Genomic DNA, 21883 nt, shown 5'->3' on the forward strand with positions numbered 1-21883 from the left:
AAGCAGGGGTTTACCCAGACAGCCTGTCCTGACTCTGCCGCCAGAGGCTCCGGAAGGCCTGGCCTCCGCCCGCGCCCCCTGAACCGAGGGGTGGGCTCTGAAGGCTTGTTCTCGCACTGCCATCCCTCAGGACGACCCCCCCTGAGCAGCACGCGAGGACATCGCTGCCACCCCAGGAGGCGGATGGGCGCCACCAGTCTTCATCCTTTCATGCCCAGTTCAAGGCACGTTCTCACCTGAACACTACTGCTCCAACACTGAGGGGAAACATCACACTAACAGCAAGACTGTCCCGGCTACCAGGGCTGTGGCCGCACCAGGGGACGAGCCCAAGGGAAGGACTGGCTGACCGTCTGTTCTCGTCTTACCCTGGAGTCGGCGTCCAGCAGACAGCGGGAGATGACGGTGTCCAGGAAGGCCTCGTGCGCGGCGATGATGTGGTCCAGGTCCTGGGCCTGCTGCACTTTGTTCCAAAGTTCGTCCCAAGAGCACTCAAGCACCTGGAAATGACGAGAGCCTGAGGGAGGCGCTGACGCCACGCTGGCGCAGCACCTTCTACGAAGCACAGCACGACGGCCTGAGACAAGATGATCTCAACCAGAATCGAGGGCTGATTCGAACGTACCTCAAATGTAATGTAATACTGCATCTGATGGATGAAATGGACCATCTCGGAAGCCAGAATGTGACAGTGGTGCAGCACCCCAGAGAATTCTGCAAGAGAGCCGGACACCGCCGTCGGACACCAGCACAGCCTGCCCTCCTGCACCTGCAAGCTGTCTTCCCCCAAACCCCCTCACTTTCACTCTCGACCCCTAAAGCAGGAACCCACCTTTCCAGAGTCCATCTCTGTGCTATGTAAACACGTACTTAGCCACCCAATCACGCAGTGACAGATTACTTTACGGAATATAAGGATCTAACAAGAAATGGCATAAAATGAAGTAACTGTATTTGAAAAGTAGAGAAATTCTGTTTTACAATGATGCAATAGCTTGAATAAATATAAGCTCAATTTTATGGTTTCTTTACAGTCAGTCAGTCTGCCTACTGTGCGTGAGACTTTTACTATCCCCTAGCTATTTGGCGACAAAGATGACATCTCCTTAAGTACAGAATGTGACCTTGTCACCTGAGAGAAGCATGAACTTGGAGGGGGTGGGCAGGGCCCAGACTCCACTCCTGTTCTTTGTGAGATTATAAAACCAGGAAAAGGCTGGAGGGTCACCAGGGAGCAGCATTCTCTGCTTGGACTTTTCATTTTTGTTCAGAGACGCTGCTGGACCATTATGGGATACTACTGTCCCTGAAGGCTCCATTGGGGGAATGACTTTAATATGGGTCAGACTGGACATATTTCTGTTACCGCTCCAAGGGCCTTCAATTAGCTACCTGGATAACTCACTTGTCGCATGCGGTGATCTGAGAAATCATTCTTGTCCCTTCCTCAAGGAGTAATGACGGAGCGACGTATAAACAGGTGTGAAAAAAACAACAGTGTGCTGTATACTTGAAAAACTACTGCCTTCTACAAGCTGAGGACTAAGAGACACTTGTGGGGATTCTGGCTTGTCTAACAGGCCCTCCTCGGCCAGGGAAGAAACAGCACGGCCACCTCAGAAGATCGGCACAGGCTCCAAAGCCTGCCATCCCCCGTACCATCAGGAATCTGCAATCCATAATATGGTAAACATTCTTCTGAAAGACAGCTATAAGCTTCCTATTTCATTTGTAAATCCAGAGTGAAGGATGTACTTTTCCTACTAAAACCGAGGGCTAAGACTTCTAGTCTAGCACTCAAAGTCTATTTAACTAAAATGACTTTTCAATGTAAAAAGGCATAAGAACATGCTGTTTTAAGCCATATTCATCTGCATTATGGTTTAGGTAAGCTTCTCAGAGAAGTAACCCCAGTGTGCAACTCCATCTGGGGTTTAACCAGAGCTGGAACGGCGGGCTGTCCCCCTCCCCGACGCCAGGCAGTCCCCCTGGAGAGCCGTCCGTGTACATTCAAACATCCCACAGGCATGCGGGAGCGTGCCAGTCCGATTCTCCAGATCTTTCTCGGTGTGATGGGATTTCTTCGTAGAGCGGCAAAGTTCCATGAAACGCTCTGTGATACGAAACAGTCTAGAAACCCCGTGTGGAAGGGTCTGTTTCTTTACTGTTCTTCATGTCATCACAGACCTCGGGTGGAACTTTCCCGGAAGCCCAGCGTCTCTGAGGCCTCGTCCAGCACAACCTCACCACTTCCGAGGGCACGGCTCTGCCCGCACTCACAGCAAACGGGGCAGCCTGTTTCCCAGCCTCGTGAGACGGGTCTGCAGTTTACACTAACCCAGCCTGACATTTTCCCACCAAAGAAAGTTTAAGATCGCAGGCAGAACGGTAGGTCTCATCCCGGCTCCCGGCGGATGACGTGAGAACGCTGAGCGCTGCCCGGGGGCCTGGGTCAGTGCAGAGGCAAGAGCACATCTGCGGCCACTTGCCAGCCTCCGGCTCCAGGACAATCTTCCACACATCAGGGAAGAAGTGCGACTCCAGGTTTCACTGCTCTGTGCAGTCTGGGTCTCCTCTAACTATCACCTAAGCTGAAGTCTTTTCCTCCTGCCCAGATCTGTCTTGGGCTGCAGATCCATTTACCCTTAAAAACATCTCACACAGGTGAGCCTGACCTGGCAGCCCAGCCCCGCTCCTCCCACAGTGCCCGGAAGCAGAGGCCCAGGGGTCCACCCTGGTCACACCTCCCACCCCACGGCTCTCAACCCCGAGGCTGCAGGCTCCCCGGGCTGCGTAACGCTTGCACACTGTCATGGTGGGCCAGTCTGCTGGCCTCCAAGCTCAGCCCTCGGGGCGGAGCCTCCCTGGCCCCTGCTGCACTGAAGTCACACCGGCTCAGTGGGCCTCGAGGCCCTTGCACCTGGCCCAGCCCCCCTTCTGAACATGCTCTTCTGCCGGCCCCCGGCCCTCCCCCACTCCCCACTCTTCCCGTCTAACGCACTCACCTCCAGATGCCAGCCCAGGTGCCCCTCCGTCCTATGACACCACCTGGTGGGGGTCTCCCTCCCGTACTCCCACAGCACCTGGTCTTCCCCACTTCAAACGACAATCAAAGCACTCTAAGTGCCTGCTGACACGTCCAGCTTGCCTGCGAGACAAGATGCTTCCTGACCACAGGGACCTTTCTGTCACATCCACCACTGGATACCAAGAACGGGCAGCACCGAGTAGGCCAATCATTATTTACTGAATGAATCATTTCGATCCTCAAACTTTAAGGAGACAATCTGCATCATCTATGTCTTGACTATTTCACTCACATCCTTTTCAAAAGGTTCCCGTGACCAAAGGCAAATTTGGCAACAATGGTAAAATGAGTGTTATTTTCTTCATAGTCTTCAAGTACTACCAAATGTATTTTCACTCTAGAAAAATTATCTGTTCTCCAGTCTGAAGGGAGCACGGAGGACAGCACCTTTAATGCACCCTCCTCCCAAGAGAAAGCCTCTGAGAGTGAAGGGGCCCGAGGGCACTGCCTCCTGAAAAGGGATCTGCTGAAATAACCCACGCGGTAACGCCTGCAACCCCTCTACCACCACAGTGCTTCCCTTCCCCACGGGAGAGAGCAAGCGCTCTGAGCTGACGGATTCGGAACTGCTCACTGCCCAGGTAAGGCTCTAACGACTATGAACCCAACTGATACGGAGACTGAATTCACAGGGTATACTCTGGTCCTTTAACTCCTAAAAAATACAACTTACACCTGAAACAGCCCTTGAATCTCTTTACCCAGAACCTTGAAAATACACTTAAAACATACTTAAAATAGAAGTACTTGTGTTTTTATAATTGAACCACAAATAACCATATAATTCTAAAACTTCCAAAAGCAAAGCAACATTCACCCCGAGGTCCAATAAATACATAAATACAGCACCTCTCCCGCTGGACTAGCGCGGCGGCAGACGGCTTTACACACACCAAGAATGACCGTCTCCCCTCCGGCAGACTCAGGTGTGAGACGTTAGACCTGTCTGCAATCCTCTACTGCCCCTCAAGGCTGCGGGAGGGACTTCTGGGCTTTAAAATACACCAGCAGCTCTCACGAGCTTGACCCGTGTGGTGTGGACATCTTTCCCAGAAGCTTCTGCCCAACTGGAGATGCACTGGAAATAGCCTTGAGTGTTGTTAAAAATTACAAAAGTTTCTTTCCAAAAAATACCCTAAAACAATTTATTCACAATTTCAAAATCACCTCCTTCAACTTTTATCTACAGCTGAAGGGATGATATTTAAAAGTGACTTCACCAAATTACCCATGAGATTCATTTCTCAAGGCTATGGAGTCAAAGGACGTTGGTAAGACCCTGGGTCTTTCCTGTCCCCTGGGTACAAGACCTCTGGTCGCCGGTCAGGGCCTCCTGCAGACACCGTCTGGCGTCCTCTGTCTACCAGGCAAGTGTGAGGACACCTGTCCACGTGGGGCTCCCCGAGGGGTACTGGGCTGAGCGCTGCACAGATTCCATCCTGGCAACCCTTGAAGGCAAGTGCTGCCAGCCAGCCCCGACCCAGACGAAGCCTCTGAGGCAGAAGACTAAGAACCAGCCCGAGGCCACAGCCCAGAATCCGGGCAGAGCGCTAACCACTCAACCTAGCAGTCTGGCAAACAAGAAGAGAACACGTCACAGGCGTGTAATCACTGAGGACTACCTACTCACCCACGTGGACAGAAACGACAGACACAAAAAGGAACTTTCAAAGAGAAAAACATCTACTCATCTTTGGGCCACCGTTCCACTAAGTCTAGAACGCCAACTGTAAGATGAATCATTATCATATCAATCACCAAGAAAGGAAAACAAGTCCCGTGCCATCAGGGCAGCCGACCACTTCCCCTACCTCCTCCTCCTTCACTTTTATTTCCAACGAGGACCAAAACGGAGACTATTTTAACACCATTCTTTGGGGAGGGGAAGCTCCATGCACTCCCTGCCCCCAGGACACAAAGGCTGAGAAAGAGGCAGGAAGCTCATTTACCTGTAGTTCTGTATTTGTCTATTTCATCTGTTAAATGTTATCTGAAATACACATTTAGTTGCCACTAATAGCAACAGTTTTTAGATTAACTGAATCTAACAAAAGAACTTCCATTTCTTTTTAAAGGAAAAAAATCTTTAAACCATTTCAGATCAATAATCTTTTCTGTCTAGCTAAATGGCAAATATATATAAAATGGGTTTAATCAGCTTGGCATACCATTATCAAACTCTCTTGCTCTGAGCAAATCATTTTCAGGTGTAACTATTTACTCCAAACAACTTATTTTGATGAATATTATTAAAATTATATCTGGGATGATGATCATGGATACTGTGCACATGACCAAACACACACGTGCATATGTGAAGGACTCCATGGGCTGCTTTCAGAAGCATTTTCTGGAATCTTCCTGTATTTTTGCCTCAGATTTATGGTTGGTGGGAAATTTCTAAATCTGCTGTGTTAAAAAGACTAACTACCTGGTTGATCTCTGTTCATCAAGTTGCCTGGCCGTTAATAACTAAAACACTTCCTTATAAGTTAAAGGTAAGAAGGCTGCACTCCAACAGAAACATGGGCAAAAAAACAATTTCCTGAAAAAACAAACACAAATGACAAAAAAAAAGAAAGTGTTTACATTCAAAGATAATTTAAAAAGCATTAAAAGGAATTAAAATGAACTTCCAGGGAATTCCCTGGTGGTCCAGTGGGGAAACTCCCTGGTGGTCCAGTGGTTAGGACTCCACGCTTCCACTGCAGGGGGCACGGGTTCGATCCCTCGTCAGAGAACTTAGATCTCGCATGCCATGGGGTGTGGCCAAAAAAATTTTTTTAATTCATACAAAACAAATAAATAAAATGAACTTCCATTTTCACCTATCAAACTGATAGTTTGTTTGAACATAATATCCAACAACTATCAACCAGTGACAGCTGTGCTTACGGGGATGTAAATTAAATTGGTACAAACTTTTCAGGTACAAACTTTCCTGAAAAGTAATCTGACAATATGTACCAACAGAGTTAAAATATAAATACTAACAAATAAAAGTATTAGTAAATGCACAGTAAACCTAAGATTCGTATCTGTTAACCCAGCAATTCCATTTCCAATTCACCTATTCTAAAGAAATAGCCAGAGGCATATAAATATATATTTACACAAAGCTTATGGCATTATTTATATTAGTGGAAAAATAGTAAAAAAAAAAAAACTATATGCCCAACCGAAGAGGAAAGATAAAATGATATGTCCACAGGAGGCAATATTATGCTATTAAAAATATGTTAGAAGAAGTTTTAATGACAAGGGAAAAGGCTCAGTGAAAGAAGCTGAAACTGAACACGATACAATAGGATCAAGTTATGTTAAAATTACACAGAAAACTGATCAAATAAATGCATTCGTTATCTTCAAGTAGAAAACAAAACTCATTGCTGACTATTCAAAATAAGAGAAAAGCCAATTTGCATAGACACTGCTGATATCCAAATCAGAAAAACGTATCAGAACCAGCTAATACTTGGATCTGTTACAGAGCTCAGATTTCCCACAGCTAAAAATAATACAGTTGTTGGGCTTCCCTGGTGGCGCAGTGGTTGAAAATCTGCCTGCCAAGGCAGGGGACACGGGTTCGACCCCTGGTCTTGGAAGATCCCAAATGCCGCGGAGCAACTAAGCCGGTGAGCCACAACTACTGAGCCTGCGCGTCTGGAGCCTGTGCTCCACAACAGAAGAGGCCGTGACAGTGAGAGGCCCGCACACTGCAATGAAGAGTGGTCCCCGCTCACCGCAACTGGAGAAAGCCCTCGCACAGAAACGAAGACCCAACACAGCCAAAAATAAATAACTAAATTTATATTAAAATAATAATAATAATACAGTTGTTTATTTCGAAAGGAGAAGAGTGATACAATGACAAATATCTGCACTGTGCTGAAATGATCTCGATCAGACACTGAGGAAGATGAGACCCCTGTGCTCGCAGGGAAGGAGAGAGGGCAGGCCCAGTGGACACCTGGCAGGCGCACCGACCGTGTGACTTCCAACCGCGTGACTTCCGGGGAGGGCGGCAGAGGCAGAGCCAGGAGCCAGCACCTCCGCCCTCATCGACTAGAAAATGGACGCTGAAGGCATATTTACCGTCCACAACCACGAGAGGGTTTCAAAGAAAACGCCCCCTCTTGAGTCCTTCTCAGCTACTTCAGAGGGACCCTACCATTAATCGTCTCGAAGTGAGTCCGGAGGAAGCTCGGCCAGGAGCCTAAGAGCATCACGACCACTCGCCGAGTCCCGCCGGGAAGACAGAAAGCCTGGACGCCAGTAAAGCTGTGATTCCGCGTGTTACCACGTGGACAGGTACCCACCAGCCCCCAGCTTCTGGGGTGTCACAGTTCTGGAACTCTGGGAGCTGCCCAGGGAGGAGGCTCGACCTAGTAAACAAGCAGAGCTCATGCAGCCTTTCTGCAAACAACTGCTCCTCTTTTAGGAACTGCTTTCACCAAAGGATTAACAGTATGACCGTGTGGTTCTTCTCTGGAGACGTAATTTGTTGAAATACTTTCTCAAACGTTTTGACCAAATCACTTCCAATATAAAGATTTCAAAATTATTCATAATTCAAGTCACTCAATATTTATAACATTAAAATGAACTTGGGGCTTCCCTGGTGGCGCAGTGGTTGAGAGTCCGCCTGCCGACACAGGGGACATGGGTTCGTGCCCCGGTCTGGGAAGATCCCTCATGCCGCGGAGCGACTGGGCCCGTGAGCCATGGCCGCTGGGCCTGCGCGTCCAGAGCCTGTGCTCCGCAACGGGAGAGGCCACAACAGTGAGAGGCCCGCGTACCACAAAAAAAACAAAAACAAACAAAAACAAACAAAAAAATGAACTTGACTACATGACATGAGAGTTTTATTATAGCTTTTAACTGTAAAATATTGTAAAATCTTCCCATGTCCTGGTTTATGAACCAAAACAATATTAAAGCAATTCCCAAACAGACTTTAATTAAAACACTTAGTGAATTTTAAATGAGCCAGTGATTTATTAAACAGCTTTCTTTCCTTAAAGATTATTTTTTTAAAAAAAATTAAAGCACATATATGAACACTACATGATTCTAAAAGAAACTTCAATGTCTAAACAAACCTAACTTGACTCCATTTCTTTTCCTGATTTGCACTGAAGTCAAGATAAGCATATTACAAATGAGCCTCTTCACAAAAGACAAATCCAAAAGCACAAGAAACCACTTTTCAATTACGTTAAGAACACTTTTGTTTTTGCGAAGCTGCTAGAAACCAGGGGCCAGGCGGGGACACGCCCTCTGCCGGGGTTTACCTGGCATATTTCTCAGGAGCTTGGCGTTGCACATGTGCCCCTTCCGGATGTCAGTGAGGATGTACTCCATCCGCTTGGCCCTCCAAAGGAAGTTAAACACTCTCAGGTAGTGGCTCATACACTCTCGAGTGAACACCTGGAAAGAACAGAACACAGGCTGACAGGATCCTGTGAGGTGAGGGTCCTCCCAGGGCAGGGCTCAGTCTTTTTTTTTTTTTCCTTAAACAAAAAGCCAGACAACACACAACCAACTCTAACACATTCTAAGTAGTATGTAAGCAACCATCACAGCACACTTTAGGAAAGTGTCATCACACAGCAACCACGCTGATCGTTTATGTGTCAGAGCACATTCAACGGACCTGATGTACAAAAGTTCAGTGTGGCCGAAATTCCTTACAACTATGACCTGTCTTGAGGGGGGACATTCACATCCCACTGCATTCACACAGGGAAACAGCACCCACAGGACGTGGTCCCTCAGTCCATCACTTACTACAGAATAAAGTTCGGAGGAACATTCAACAAATAACCTCCTGACACCTCATGTAACACCCTGGAGACCAAGGGTAGAAATACATGGATCTTATCCTGCCCACTGTCAAAATGACATCTGTCCTTCCAAATCCTTCTTCACAGAATTTGTAAGAATCTAAAATAATGCTGTGTTATAGAAGACGTAACTATGTAACTAAGATATGTACCCATTCTAATTAAATTCTATACAAAAAATGACAATCTCAATGAGAATAGAAAGGAAATAGATTAATATGGTAAATTAAACAGGGAAAAATCAGGAAATCCATTTGCTTCTAAAATCTGATTCTAAAACCATAAATTTTTAAATAAAACAGCCCTTTTTATCTTTCTAGTAACTTCTGTATCCAACTGCACAGAATTTAATGTAATAGTTAAAAATTATTTCAATTTCTAACGCTAGTCTGATTATCTGCAGCTGTATAATAAAATGGTTACAGGTACAGCCACTCCACTGAGAACATGCCAACCCAGGACATATGCTGACCCTGGGACTGGAGGGCAAAGACCGGACAGGGAAGAGGCCACTCCCTGTGTGAGTCCTGGGCAGACTCCACCAACCAATTACAAGACCTCTTCTCCTTCCAATCCAGCCTCTCCCATCGGACCATCAACCCACTGGAGTCAGCAAGGAAATTGACACCTATTAGCCACAGGCAGGGATCTATCTTAAATTTCTTTTTAAATACATCTATGATATAAACTTATTTTCTTGACTCTACTAGAGCTTTTAAAAATCTAAAATCTTGAAAATATAACATTGCGTGATCAATTATTGATGCACAAGGTATGCAATGCATAACTTCGATACTCTCATAAGATGTGCAAAATCATACAATAATTAAGTAACCGTGTATACAGACCATGCTCAGTGTATCTATCACTCCAGGCACCTACATTTTGTGAAATAATCGACGCAGCTGCCTTCACTATGGTATCATTTATTCTACGAAAAAATAATATGTAATATATGCAATATTAACAAGGTAGATAATATGAAAGTTTCTAACATAAATCATTTGTTAAAATATCCTGTTTTGTACATTATAATTACTTAAAACTATTTATGACGTACATCTAAGGAGAAAAAACTAATTTGAATATGACCAAAAATTAAGTCTGAGCACAGCTGTATATTGAAGATGTAGTAGCTTTGATCTGGTAAAGTTTAAACAATGGGAGTTTGCGTGTGAAAAGCCTGCCCCAGCAGCTACCGCCTCACAGGAGCCAGGCAGGGCCCCCTGCAGAGCAAAGCTGTCAGCCCAGAGGGAATGCACGAGAGCCGGCTTCGGTGCAGGCTCTCCAGCAGGAGATGGGCGCACACCACCCCTGGAGAGGAAGGACAGCCATGGACAGCCAGCTCTGCAGAGACCGCTAGGGAGACACAGTAGAGCCAAACTACACTACTTCTCAACAGAATATTCTCCCAAGAATTAGAAGAAATGCATGTCCTTCTTCAATATTTCAGATATGAAAATGACTGAGATAAGTTCAAAGAGATACCTTGGTCAAGGAGAGTTCACTCAAGTCTGAATAAAGAAAAACTGAGCACTAAAGAGGGCATTTTAATTGCAGACACACAAGAGAGCTGTGCTGGTCAATCCTTTATGCCCTGGGAACCATTCAAGGAAACAGAACTTTTCTTTAAACACAGTGGAAGAGCGCCGTGAACAACTGCGCAGCTATTTTCTCATCAGCTCAAATGGATACTAAATATCAAATTTTATCCAAGTAGTAAAAATACAACGCCACTAAAATACTTTATAGTTCCCTTCAAATTATCCTAAATTAGTCACTACAGTCTAAGAATAATGGAACAAAATGAATAACCCATTTGTTAAGTACTTGCTGAAACCTATGATAAGAACAAATGATATTAAGAATTCTTAAAATAATCCAGCACTTCAGCACTCATTAGTGACTGGTGCACACACACATGCACACGCACACACACACGACTCTGGCTCGAGCATTCATTCAATGGACGCATCGGGGATGCAAGCAAGCACTTCACGCGGCGCTCTAGAGAGAAACCGACTCTGAAGCAACAGGGACATGCAGCCACCCAAACAGCTACGATGGCGCCCAGCGGGATCTTACGGTTGCAATGGGCCCATCGACGTGGTAGTCCAGGCTGAAGACGTCCCAGCCGGTGTCACCTGGAGAGACCTGAGGGCAAGAACAAACACACAACTGCAGGGCTTCCCACCACTGTGAAGCTGTCGAGTCCTCAAAGGAAAGGCATTAAAATAAAGCCCAATTTTTAAAAACCACTCAGCAGTTCTGAGCGAGAGCTGCCTGAGAGCAGAGGAGGGCATCTTTTTTCCACTCCTGTACCCTCAGCATCTAGACGGACAGGCACATACGAGGTGCCCTGCAAATATTCTGGAATAAAGAGCGTATTTTTAATGAAATTGTAAAATCAGTTTTAACATTCATCAGCATTTTCTTAAATGACAAAAACCCACTGCCTTTTGTGTTCCTAATCCATAAAAGTAAACATTTTTTAAAAACCCACAGGTTCTGCTAATGGTCCTTCATCATAAGTAAGCAAACAGTGTTATTACGTTTATGAAATACTCATTCCCCTAAAAAAAGCCATCTTCTCTCAACTAAAACTAAACACCTCTGTTTGTGATCAACGCTACTGCGATCTGTCACCTCTGTGCCCGGTGTCGTCACCAGCAGCAACAGCGGTGGTGACTAAGCACCCACGTGGCCAGGCCCCAGGACGGAGCTGCACGTCCCCTGCCCGCAGCCCTGGCGGCCCTCTGTCAGGAGGACACACTGAGGTGCAGGGACCCGTCTGAGGCCACACCACGCCAGGCCACCGGACAGGGATTCCAAAGCACAGTGGCCAGCTCCCCCCCACCAGAGCAGAGCAGCGTGGAGCAGTGAAGAGAAGAGACGAGACGAGACGAGACGAGACGAGACGAGACGAGAAGAGACGAGAAGAGAAGAGAAGAGAAGAGAAGAGAAGAGAAGAGAAGAGAGGAGAGCAGAGAAGAGAGGAGAGCAGAGAAGAGAAGACAAGAGAAGAGAAGAGATAGCAGAGCAGAGAAGAGCAGAGAGAAGAGTAGAGAAGAGAAGAGAAGAGAGGAGAGCAGAGAAGAGACAGCAGAGCAGAGCAGAGAAGAGAAGAGAAGAGAAGCGAAGAGAAGAGAGCAGAGCGGAGCGGAGCAGCGGGGCCTCAGGCCACATGGAGGGCGCCAGCGAGGAGCCCCGGGTGGGACCAGAGCTGCGGTACCTCCAGCAGCCTCACATCCAGTCTTCTGAGGGCCTCAGGGCTGTCAAACTGGGCGTTGGTGGCTCTGACAGCTGTTTCAAGAATTCCAGTCAGGTTGTGTTGGTACAAAGTCGTAGCCGGACGGACAAGCTCTGGTCTTAACAGAGTTTGGTAAAAGCAAAAGAGGATGTTACTTGGATTCTCAATGCGCTTCCTGAAAACTTCAGACTATAGAGTTCAAGTGACAAAACCTAACAGGACAAATGGAACCGATACAACACGGCAACAAAATGACTGTAAAATCTGAATGCTACAGAATTAACTATAAATAAGATTTCATCAAGTATTTGGGGGAGCAAAACACTTCTTTAAAATTAATTTTGATTCAGCTTAAAATTGAAAATCCTAAAGTGAGCCACGCATGTTAAAAAATACAGTTTTCAAACTTAAGCCTGGCCTACAGTGGCATGAACTACTGTAACTTCCTGTACAGATCCAATGGGCAGAAAGGACTAGATTAAATCAAAACAATTGGCTGTGTGGACACCATGATTCTAAAGGCTAAAAACTACTGTATTACCAGCAAACACTTAAGGGTTACTGACATCTGCATTCCTAAATATGAAACTGACATCTGCCTTCCTAAAAATGAAGCTAACATTTCTGAGATCCGCCCCAGGTGTGCACAGGGTGAAAAAGGACCAACAACGTCAGTGTCGCTCAAATAAATCTGAGGCAAGCTAGAGACTGATGACATTCCCCTTTTAAAACTGGAAACTTAAAACAGGCCTTTGAGAAGAAATAAATTTTTCATTTGCTATCAAGGATGAGACACTCTAATTATTACAACGCGGCATAAGGCAAACACGGGTAAGTCAGCTAAATGATGCGATCTGCAACACGGCCACGGCCTCTAAGCGTTCACGAAACACCTGCTCTCCTCCACCCCAAACCTGCACGCTTGGCCCCCACCCCCTGGGCCACTGAAAGAACATCTCCCCCTAAAAACTCATCTCCACCCACTCCCCACAGGTGCTGCCCTGGGACCAGTACCTAAGTCACCAGTGACCCCCTTCCTTACAGAGAGCAGAAAGGCTCCTTCAGGAAGTATAACCACCAAAAATTCATGCTCAGCAGATCATCAACTCTTTCATGAGCTAACACCTCAAACAAGGTTACCCCTGAGCCTGCTTGCTATGTGTGCCCCCCAAACTCAATCATCTTTCATACTGAAGACAGCCTTCTGGTTAGAGGTGGAACTAAGGAGTTTCCGTGGCTGAAGCGGCTTCTCAAGTGCAGTCCCCATGCCGGCAGCTTCCCCTCGGCCGGGACCCTCTTAGGGACGCACCGTCCTGGCTCCAGCCCAAAGCCATGGAGCGGGCTCTGCGGGCAGGCCCGGCCATCCAGTCCAACAATCCCTGGAGGGGATTCCGACACACATGGAGTCTGGGGACCAAAGGCCTGAGACACTGCTGGACTCACACAGGCATGACTGAAGTGTCCCAAAGGCAGCGCCAAGAAGCCACATGTCCAGTCCTAGGTGCCCGAGTCCACGCTGTGCCCACCCTCGGCTGCCCGGGGCCCGGCTGTCTGCTACAGAGCTGGCCCTCTTGTCTCTATGGCAGGAAGGAGGGACACACACTTCCTTCTAGAAGGGACGGTGCCAGGAGGAACGTCATGGAACTAAATGGAAGGAGCAGTTGTATTTGCTCCATGAAGTTGTTTTGTTTTTTATTTTTTTTAAGCAAGAAATAATGTAAACTAAAAACATGGAAGAAAAAGTTCCATCTTGAAACATACATTTTATTTCTCAGACTACTCTCAAACTGAAGCTAGGCTAACCGACCTCACCACGCACCCCTCATGCCCCTGCTGGTCGGTGCCAGTGCTCAAGAAGCGCACGAGCCCCGCGAGCGGAGCACAGGACCAGCAGAGCTAGAGGGACATCGGCTTGGTGACGCGACAATTTTCTCTCCTCGGATTTCACCTTCCCAACGTTCTGTGAGGATTCAACACATTTCCTCTAATGTCGCTTATTCTTTTAAAGAGAAACTGTAAAGCTCTTTATCATGCTGAAATCTACTGCACGTCTACAAAAAAAACCCTCAAGAGCCTTCTTACTTGAGCAAGTCCATTAAGTGCCTGATGAAGTCTCCTTGACCGAGCAGCAAGTACCGCCGCATGGCCTGCATGTGGTCCAGCAGGCTGTACTTCTTATTCAGAACATCCAGTAGGTACTTGCTGGTCTCAAAATAAGCCGCGTCAATTTTCCCCTGAAATGCATTTTCCAAATCTGTGAAAAAATCTGCAGCTGTAAAGAACAAAAGGGAAAAGTACACATACGTACATAATCTGCATCTTACGAGGAGGAATGAGACTCACACACACAGAGTCACTACACCCGCTCACAGCTTCACTGACAGCCGAGGGCGTGGTCAGGAGGGCTTGTTTGTGCTTCAGAATAACGGGCCCATTAAGAAAAACCTATTTCAGTACTGCTGCTATTCTAGTTATACATTACTGCGGAGAAACTAAGGTGTCCACAGTGAGGAAAACGTAGTTTTCTGTAGAAGCGGAGGTCTGACGGTGCAGTAATGTGAGGACGCCAGGCGCCGAGCTGACCACGGTCATATTGCGGGGATGGGGGAGGGGGAGGGGCAACATACATTTCTGTTGATCTACGTCATTTTAAAAATGTCAATATCTCCCCCCGGAAGTGTTCTTACTGTACCAGCGTTTGATTCATGAAGGGTTTTCACGTCAAAGAAAAGGTCTGATGCCAACCAACGGCAGCCAAAGCGCCTGTCAGAAGACACGCGACCCAGAGGCTGCTGGCCAGTCTCTGTTCCATAGGCTCCCACAGGAAAACATTTACCCTTAACTCTCTAGCTCACTTTTAAATTTCCAAAATTTTTCACATATGAGAAATATGTGACTTTTCCCACTGCTTTTTGTATCATTACCAGCAGCCCTCCCGAGCCCGCATCTCCCGTCCTCCCAGCGGTACTGGCAGCCAAACAACCTTCCTCCACAGAGGGCAGCAGTGGAGGGGGCAAGAGTCGCCGACGGAGGCCCCGCGGTCTCCTGCACACCCGCCACATGCTGGGCGCTGGGCGCTCGGCGGTGCTGGCCTCCCCCGCGGGTCTCCACAGCAGGCCGGGCACGGCACTCGTCCTCCCTAAGTGCTATCTTCTCCGGCCACTAGGGAAGCGTCGAAAGGCATCAAAACAACTCTTCACCTGGCTCTTCCTCCTTCTGCTACCTCTTCAGCACAGGTGTTTCCAAAAATTCTGTACGGGGACCTCCATATTCTAAGAACTAACCTGGCATCTCTGAATCCCTAAAAAGTTTACGCAGAATAGTGCGTGTCAAACACACCTGAGACGGGGAGCCAGAGGGGTGAGAGGGAGACGTGTGTGGCCCGCGGCTGCAGCCGCCGCCTCGCTCTGGAGCCCTGGGGCCCTGGCCTTAACCGCATGGCGACACAGCTGCAACCACATCTCCCGTCAGCCCTGACCTTGCTCTGGATTTTCAGTACAACTCCAGCACATTCTGGAATCTCCCCTAGCGAGTCCTCTCAGATGCTGAAAATCAAGCTGGGCCAAAAGGAACACAAGAAGGTGCTCAGCATCACTAATCATCAGGGAAATGCAAATCAAAACCACAATGAGACGCCACCTCAGGCCTCGCACAAGGGCCACCATCGAAACGTCAAGAAATCACAAGTGCTGATGGGGGCGTGGAGAGAAGGGAGCCCCAGTGCAGCCACTGTGGAGAACAGTACGGCGGTTCCCAAAAAAATTAAGAACAGAACTACCACACGACCCAGCAATTCACATCCAAAAAGGAAATGAAGTCAGGATCTCAAAGGAATCTCTGCACTCCGTGTTCACTGCAGCATTACTGACAAAAGCCAAGACATGGCAACCACCAAAGTGTCCACGGACATATGAATGGATAAAGAAGATACAGTGTACATATCCAATGGAACATAATTCAGCCTGAAAAGAGAAGGTACTTCAGCCATTGGTGACAACGTGGATGGACCTGGATGACATCATGCTGAGTGAAGTAAGCCAGACAGAGAAAAGAAATACTGTATGATCTCACTTACATGTGGAATCTAAAATAGTCAAACTCATAGAATCAGAGCGTAGAATGGTGGCTGCCAGGGACGGTGGAGAGGGGGAAACAGGACGGTGAAGGTCCAAGGGTACCGAGTTTTGATTATACAAGATGCATAAGCTCTGGAGACCTGTATATACCAAATGGCACAGTGCCTACAGCTAGCAGTGCTGCACTCTGCGCTTCAAGCACGTTATCTGTACACCTCATTTCATATATCACTTTCTACCATTTACTACTTGTTGATTATTTCACTTTTTTGTACGTTTGATCTCCATTCCTAGATCACAGTTCATGAAAAGCATCATCATGGTGAATTCATACCATCTCCCCTATAGCTACCACAATGCCTCACACAAAATAAACTTGAATGAGTCAAGACAACAGTATAAGGAACAAATGTAGCCAAGACCCGACAGCTGTCCGTGTAAGTCAGCCACACAGAGAATACATGAAATTACTGAGGATGGGGCAGGCAGCAAATGGGGGAAATGGCAGAGAGGACCGTAGTAAATGAGGGAAAACCACAGAGCGGTTAACACGGTGCGGCACTCTGAATACATAAACGCTGGGAATCCACGCTGATTTCTGAACAAGCCTCTGAGTTCATTAGCAAGTGTTTCCTTTATTTCCTTACTTTGGCATACTGTCACTGCATCATAAAAAAAGTAACACAAGTTACCAAGGAGAGTAAAATAGCTACACCTAGTTATTGTTTAACTGTATAAGAAAGGAAATTCAAAATTTACACAGTAATAGGTATTTTATATGTGTCACACTGTGTACTAAGGTATCCTGGATAATAATTCAGAAAATCTGTCAGTCCTATTGAACGAAACGTACTTCCAGCAATATATAGCACTGTCACCAGCACCATCACCAACGTCACCCCGACATCACCACTATCACCACCACCACCACCATCACCACCATCGTGCCATCACATTATCACCACCATCCCTATCACCACCGTCATCGTCATCATACCGTCCTGGGGTGATTCTGCAGACTTGGTCACAGCTATCATCTTTGTAGTGGGCGTCTGGTCATGACAAACCTGGTGCAGGAAATTTATTGATTTTCCTATCAAAAGGACCTAAAAAAAAGGAAAATATTCTAGTTACCTTTATTCAAAATTAAAACGATCAAACATCCAAGCACTACAAATATTCATAAGCAACAAATTATTCTATTGATTAAAAACTAAATAATAAGAACATCTGGGATAGTATCAAGTGAATTTCAGGAACTGAAAAAATTGTTATTAACAAACACATATTAATGCGTTGAGGCAGTCAATTAACATATACTTCACCTCAAGAATGTAAATCCTAACATGCCACAAAACTGTGTAACTGAAGACTGGTTTTGTCACCGGATGCAGGTAAATACAGCATTAGCACATCACAGTCACAGCAGCCCCACCCTACCTTCCTGGACTGGTCCATCGTCATGAAGGATGGGATCATTGATTTCCTCAGGGTGTACTTGTCGTGCCACAGCCGGTCTGTCTTCACTGTTGGATCTGATGCTACGAAAAACTGAAAGGAAAGAGGCAGTGAAACATTAAAAAGTGATATTTATGGCGAAATATTAGCTAACAGCAACATCAAGAAACAAGTAATTCTAGGAAGCAAAATTCTCCAGATATTGGGAGGCTTACCATTTATACAATAAATCTTATTTTAAGAGGCATTTTGATAGATCTCTCTAAATGGAATCACTTATTCCCCACTTTTTAAAACCAAAATATAGTGAAAATAAGATAAGCTTTTTCTTAAAGACATGTGGTTGCCCGTGTAAATATAATATCAATCACAGCCTCTGCTGTGTACATCATGGATCTGAGTGCGAGGCCTGCCTAATCCACACGGACTCTTCCCACCACCTTAGGAAAGGCACACAAGCCTCTGGGGCTGTCTGAATATTCAATTCAAGCCAATTCAGAGTCTTCCTCTCCTCCTTCCACCAAGGAAGAGACGCTTCCATCAGCAGCGTCTCCTCCTGCCGCTGTGCACCGCCTGCAGAGGCCCCAGGTCCACCCGCAGCACTGCAGGAAGCGACCGGACCTTCGCGTGGCGCCCTCCCCCAGAACCACTGCGCTCAGAAGCTTCCCCTGTTCACTTCCTCCCCTTCCCTAACCCCACCCCGCCGCCTGTTCCCTGACATCCCAAAGGGCTCGGGTGTTAAGGAGAAAACGAAGCTGCTATGGTTTCCAGCTCGTTTGCTACTACACTGAGGCCACTCTCCTTTTTCAGTCATAGTCCTGACAGACTTGTGCTTTTATTTCTATAAACTCGATCTCTAAAAGCAGAACTGCTGAGTCAAAGTAATTTCTAATTTTCATAAACAATGCCAGATCTCCCTTCCAAACGGCCCTGCCAACTGACCCTCCCACCACAGGAAGCTCTACATTTCTGCATCCTTGCTCGGTTTGAATTTTGCCAATCAGGCAAAATCACGGTTGCTTGTCCTGTTCTTTCACTGACAACAAAGGAAGTTGGGCCCATTTTCATAATGCTGATTACCACATGATTTTCTCCTGTGAATTGTCTTTTTATATCTTCATCCCATCTTTCTACTGTCTTTTTCTTACCAATACACAGAGGCTCTGTTATATAAGGGAGAGTGACCATTTGTGAATCATTAGGAATTACAAATGTTTCCAAATGAATGATCTGCCACTGTGTATGGTCTGCTCCATGTTTTGTCTTTTTCTTTCCGGGTCATATTGGTGACCGTCTTCCTTTACGGCTGCTGGGTCTCCTGTCTTCCTAAGAGCTCCCATCCTAGATTACGGAAAGATTCTCCACTATTTTAGCAAGCACACTGGGCCCTCCGTATCCATGGCTGGGGGCATCCACGGATGCAGAGCCCAGGGATGCAGGTAGGGTGGGCACCACACCATTTTACACAAGGGACTTGAGCATCTGCAAACATTTATCTGCGAGGGTCCTGGAAACAATGCCCCATGGATACCGAGGGACAACTGTATTCCCGCTGCACTGTTTTAGTTCCTTAGATCTTCCATCCCTGCACACAGTACACACTGGGGTCTGTTTCCTTCTGGGCTGCATTTTCTCTTTACTGGCCAGGCCAGCACCCTTTCCTCTGAGCTAGCGTCCTCACCAGGAGCGATCATTACAGTCACTTACATCGAAAGATTAAAAGGGGAAAAACTGACTCCACCAAGAGACGCTGAGGAGTGTCTGATAGTATGTTTACACCCGTCCATGGAGACTAGTTAGATGGACTGGAGCGCATCTGGTGCTTCGATCCATCTCGGTTACTATCCCTCCCGGCGTCCCGTTGCCCATCCTGGGAGGGCGGAGTGCCTTGTGCTGACGCTGCATCCTTCAGACTCCACGCGAGGTGCCTTCCCTGCTGCTGGCCTGATCCAGGCTCTAGGTTCCTAAGCGTTCATTTCTCCCCCGACCTAGAATCAGCTGCTTCTCCAAGGAGCCCCAGTCCCTTTTAGGGAGAAATGGCATTTGGACCACAGTCTGAGTACTTGGCAGTACTTTAAGTCAGCAGCTGGATGTCTGAGACGCAGCAATGGCCACGTTACACATGGCAGCTCGGTCCTCCCACTGGACTGTAAGATCCATTGAAGTCCTAACATACCTAAATGCCTTTTTGTTGATTTTTACGTAAATTCCAAATCACCAATTGGTGAATAACACACAACCCTGGCTACAAAGGTGTGTCTGCAGATACAAAATGGATTTAAAGAATTTTTAAAATATTTTTAGCAAATATATAGCAATACAAAATTAATAGTTTCCTAGCAAAAAGTAAATAACCAAAATAAACCTAAGGAAGGGGCTTGAGAAACAGAGGAGGGAGGGAGAGAGAAGACTCTAAAAAGAGCAGTATCTGTAGAAGAAATCAGAAATGTAAACTGCTATCACTAAGACATGGGGCCTACTAAACTGTAAAAAAAGGTATCTTTCTTATATTATTCTAGACCACAGAAGAATGTGCGGTACCTGTTTATTTAATGAATCTCGTTTAACACGAGCTAATCCTGATAAAAATAATGCCCCAAATGGAAACTACAGACCACCTTCATTTGTGAATACAGATGAAGAAACTTTGAGTGAAACATTATCCTTGCGTTACTGGAATAAAGTATTTTGGGGCACAACATACTTCTAATACACACTAAACGTGTAAAAATGAATTACAGAATATTATCATGTAGTCATTAAAAATGAAGTATGGGAATCCCCTGGCCGTCCAGTGGTTAGGACTCAGCACTTTCACTGCGTGGCCTGGGCTCAATCCCTAGTCGGGGAACTAAGGTCCCGCAAGCCACGTGCCATGGCTGGAAAAAAATTAATTAATTAATTAAAATGAAGTCTGTTAACTATCAGAAGCCATTCTGAGAATCTGATGAAAACTACAGATTTTCTTCCCAGGAAAGAAGTGCTTATATCCACAAAATACACAGTTTTTTGTGCTATTCAGGAGTTTCAGAGATCACATTTTAAGAAGTCTTGGTATAGAAGAATAATGTTTAATGGCATGAAATTATTTTCTTTCTTTACTTCAAATAAAAATAGAGGTTACAGGACTTCCCTGGTGGTGCAGTGGTTAAGAATCCGCCTGCCAATGCAGGGGACACAGGTTTGAGCCCTGGTCCGGAAGATCCCACATGCCGTGGAGCAACTAAGCCCATGTGCTACAACTACCAAGCCTGCGCTCTAGAGACCCCAAGCCACAACTACTGAGCCCACGTGCCGCAACCTACTGAAGTCCACGTGCCTAGAGCCCATGCTCCGCAACAAGAGAAGCCACCGCAATGAGAAGCCCGTGCACTGCAACGAAGAGTAGCCCCCGCTCGCCGCAACTAGAGAAAGCCCGTGAGCAGCAACGAAGACCCAACGCAGCCAAAAATAAATAAATTTATTTTAAAAAAAAAAGAGTTTACAAAATACTATGCGTGGTATGACATACACACACATAAAAATATGTAAGAATACGCTGTAAAAAGGGATATACAAAAATATTAACAGGCTATAGGTTCATGAATATACAAAAATATTAACAGGCTATAGGTTCATGATGAGATCCAATAAAGTTTAATTTTCCCCTCTGTGTTTACATACTCAGAAACGTTTTAATTGCACATTTTTAAATCAGAAAAAAATACTGTTCAAAAGAACTGAGTAATTCAAGCCAATGAGTGAACATATGGTACAAGTAAGAATTTTTTTAGAAACACTGTTTTCCCAAGGCGATCAACTAAAAAAGACTTTTTTTTCCTGTTCACAGAAATCTACTCCCAAGGGTAACTATTTAAGGAAACAAAATTTCTAATGATGTTAAGGTCTTGTATTTGATCCTAGATGGTATGGAGCCAGCTAGGATCAAATAGAGCCAGTTCCCTTTAAGTAGGCATCTGAACAAATGCCAATACTTTTATGATCATGAGGACGAGATTGCTACATTTATTTCCAACTCATATTCTTATCTTTAGATATCAATTTAAATTCTGAAAGTATTTATTGATATTCCTTTCTTCAGTTTTTAAATTTATATTCCCTTTCTAATTTTAAACACATAACTAATGACTGCTTTCAGTACTATTATAATGAGGCCATCACCACT

At 46.0% G+C, this 21883-nt stretch overlaps 1 protein-coding gene across 3 annotated transcripts in view; it reads right to left on the reverse strand.

Annotated features, from left to right (window-relative positions):
* TUBGCP3 (tubulin gamma complex component 3) overlaps positions 1-21883 on the reverse strand; it is a 60790-nt gene that overhangs the window by 10385 nt on the left and 28522 nt on the right. For 2 of the 3 annotated variants that reach the window (XM_079902859.1, XM_079902861.1), the window contains 8 exons: positions 17701-17811; positions 17258-17366; positions 14267-14456; positions 12167-12302; positions 11020-11088; positions 8383-8518; positions 626-714; positions 369-500 (listed from right to left, as the gene is read on the reverse strand). In XM_079902859.1, the coding sequence (XP_079758985.1) occupies positions 369-500; positions 626-714; positions 8383-8518; positions 11020-11088; positions 12167-12302; positions 14267-14456; positions 17258-17366; positions 17701-17811 (972 nt within the window). The remainder of the gene's footprint in view (positions 1-368; positions 501-625; positions 715-8382; positions 8519-11019; positions 11089-12166; positions 12303-14266; positions 14457-17257; positions 17367-17700; positions 17812-21883) is intronic. The other variant, XM_079902860.1, reaches the window with a different exon arrangement.

The sequence above is a fragment of the Stenella coeruleoalba genome (genome assembly GCF_951394435.1).
Source record: "Stenella coeruleoalba genome assembly, chromosome: 18".
NCBI classification, from domain to species: domain Eukaryota; kingdom Metazoa; phylum Chordata; class Mammalia; order Artiodactyla; family Delphinidae; genus Stenella; species Stenella coeruleoalba.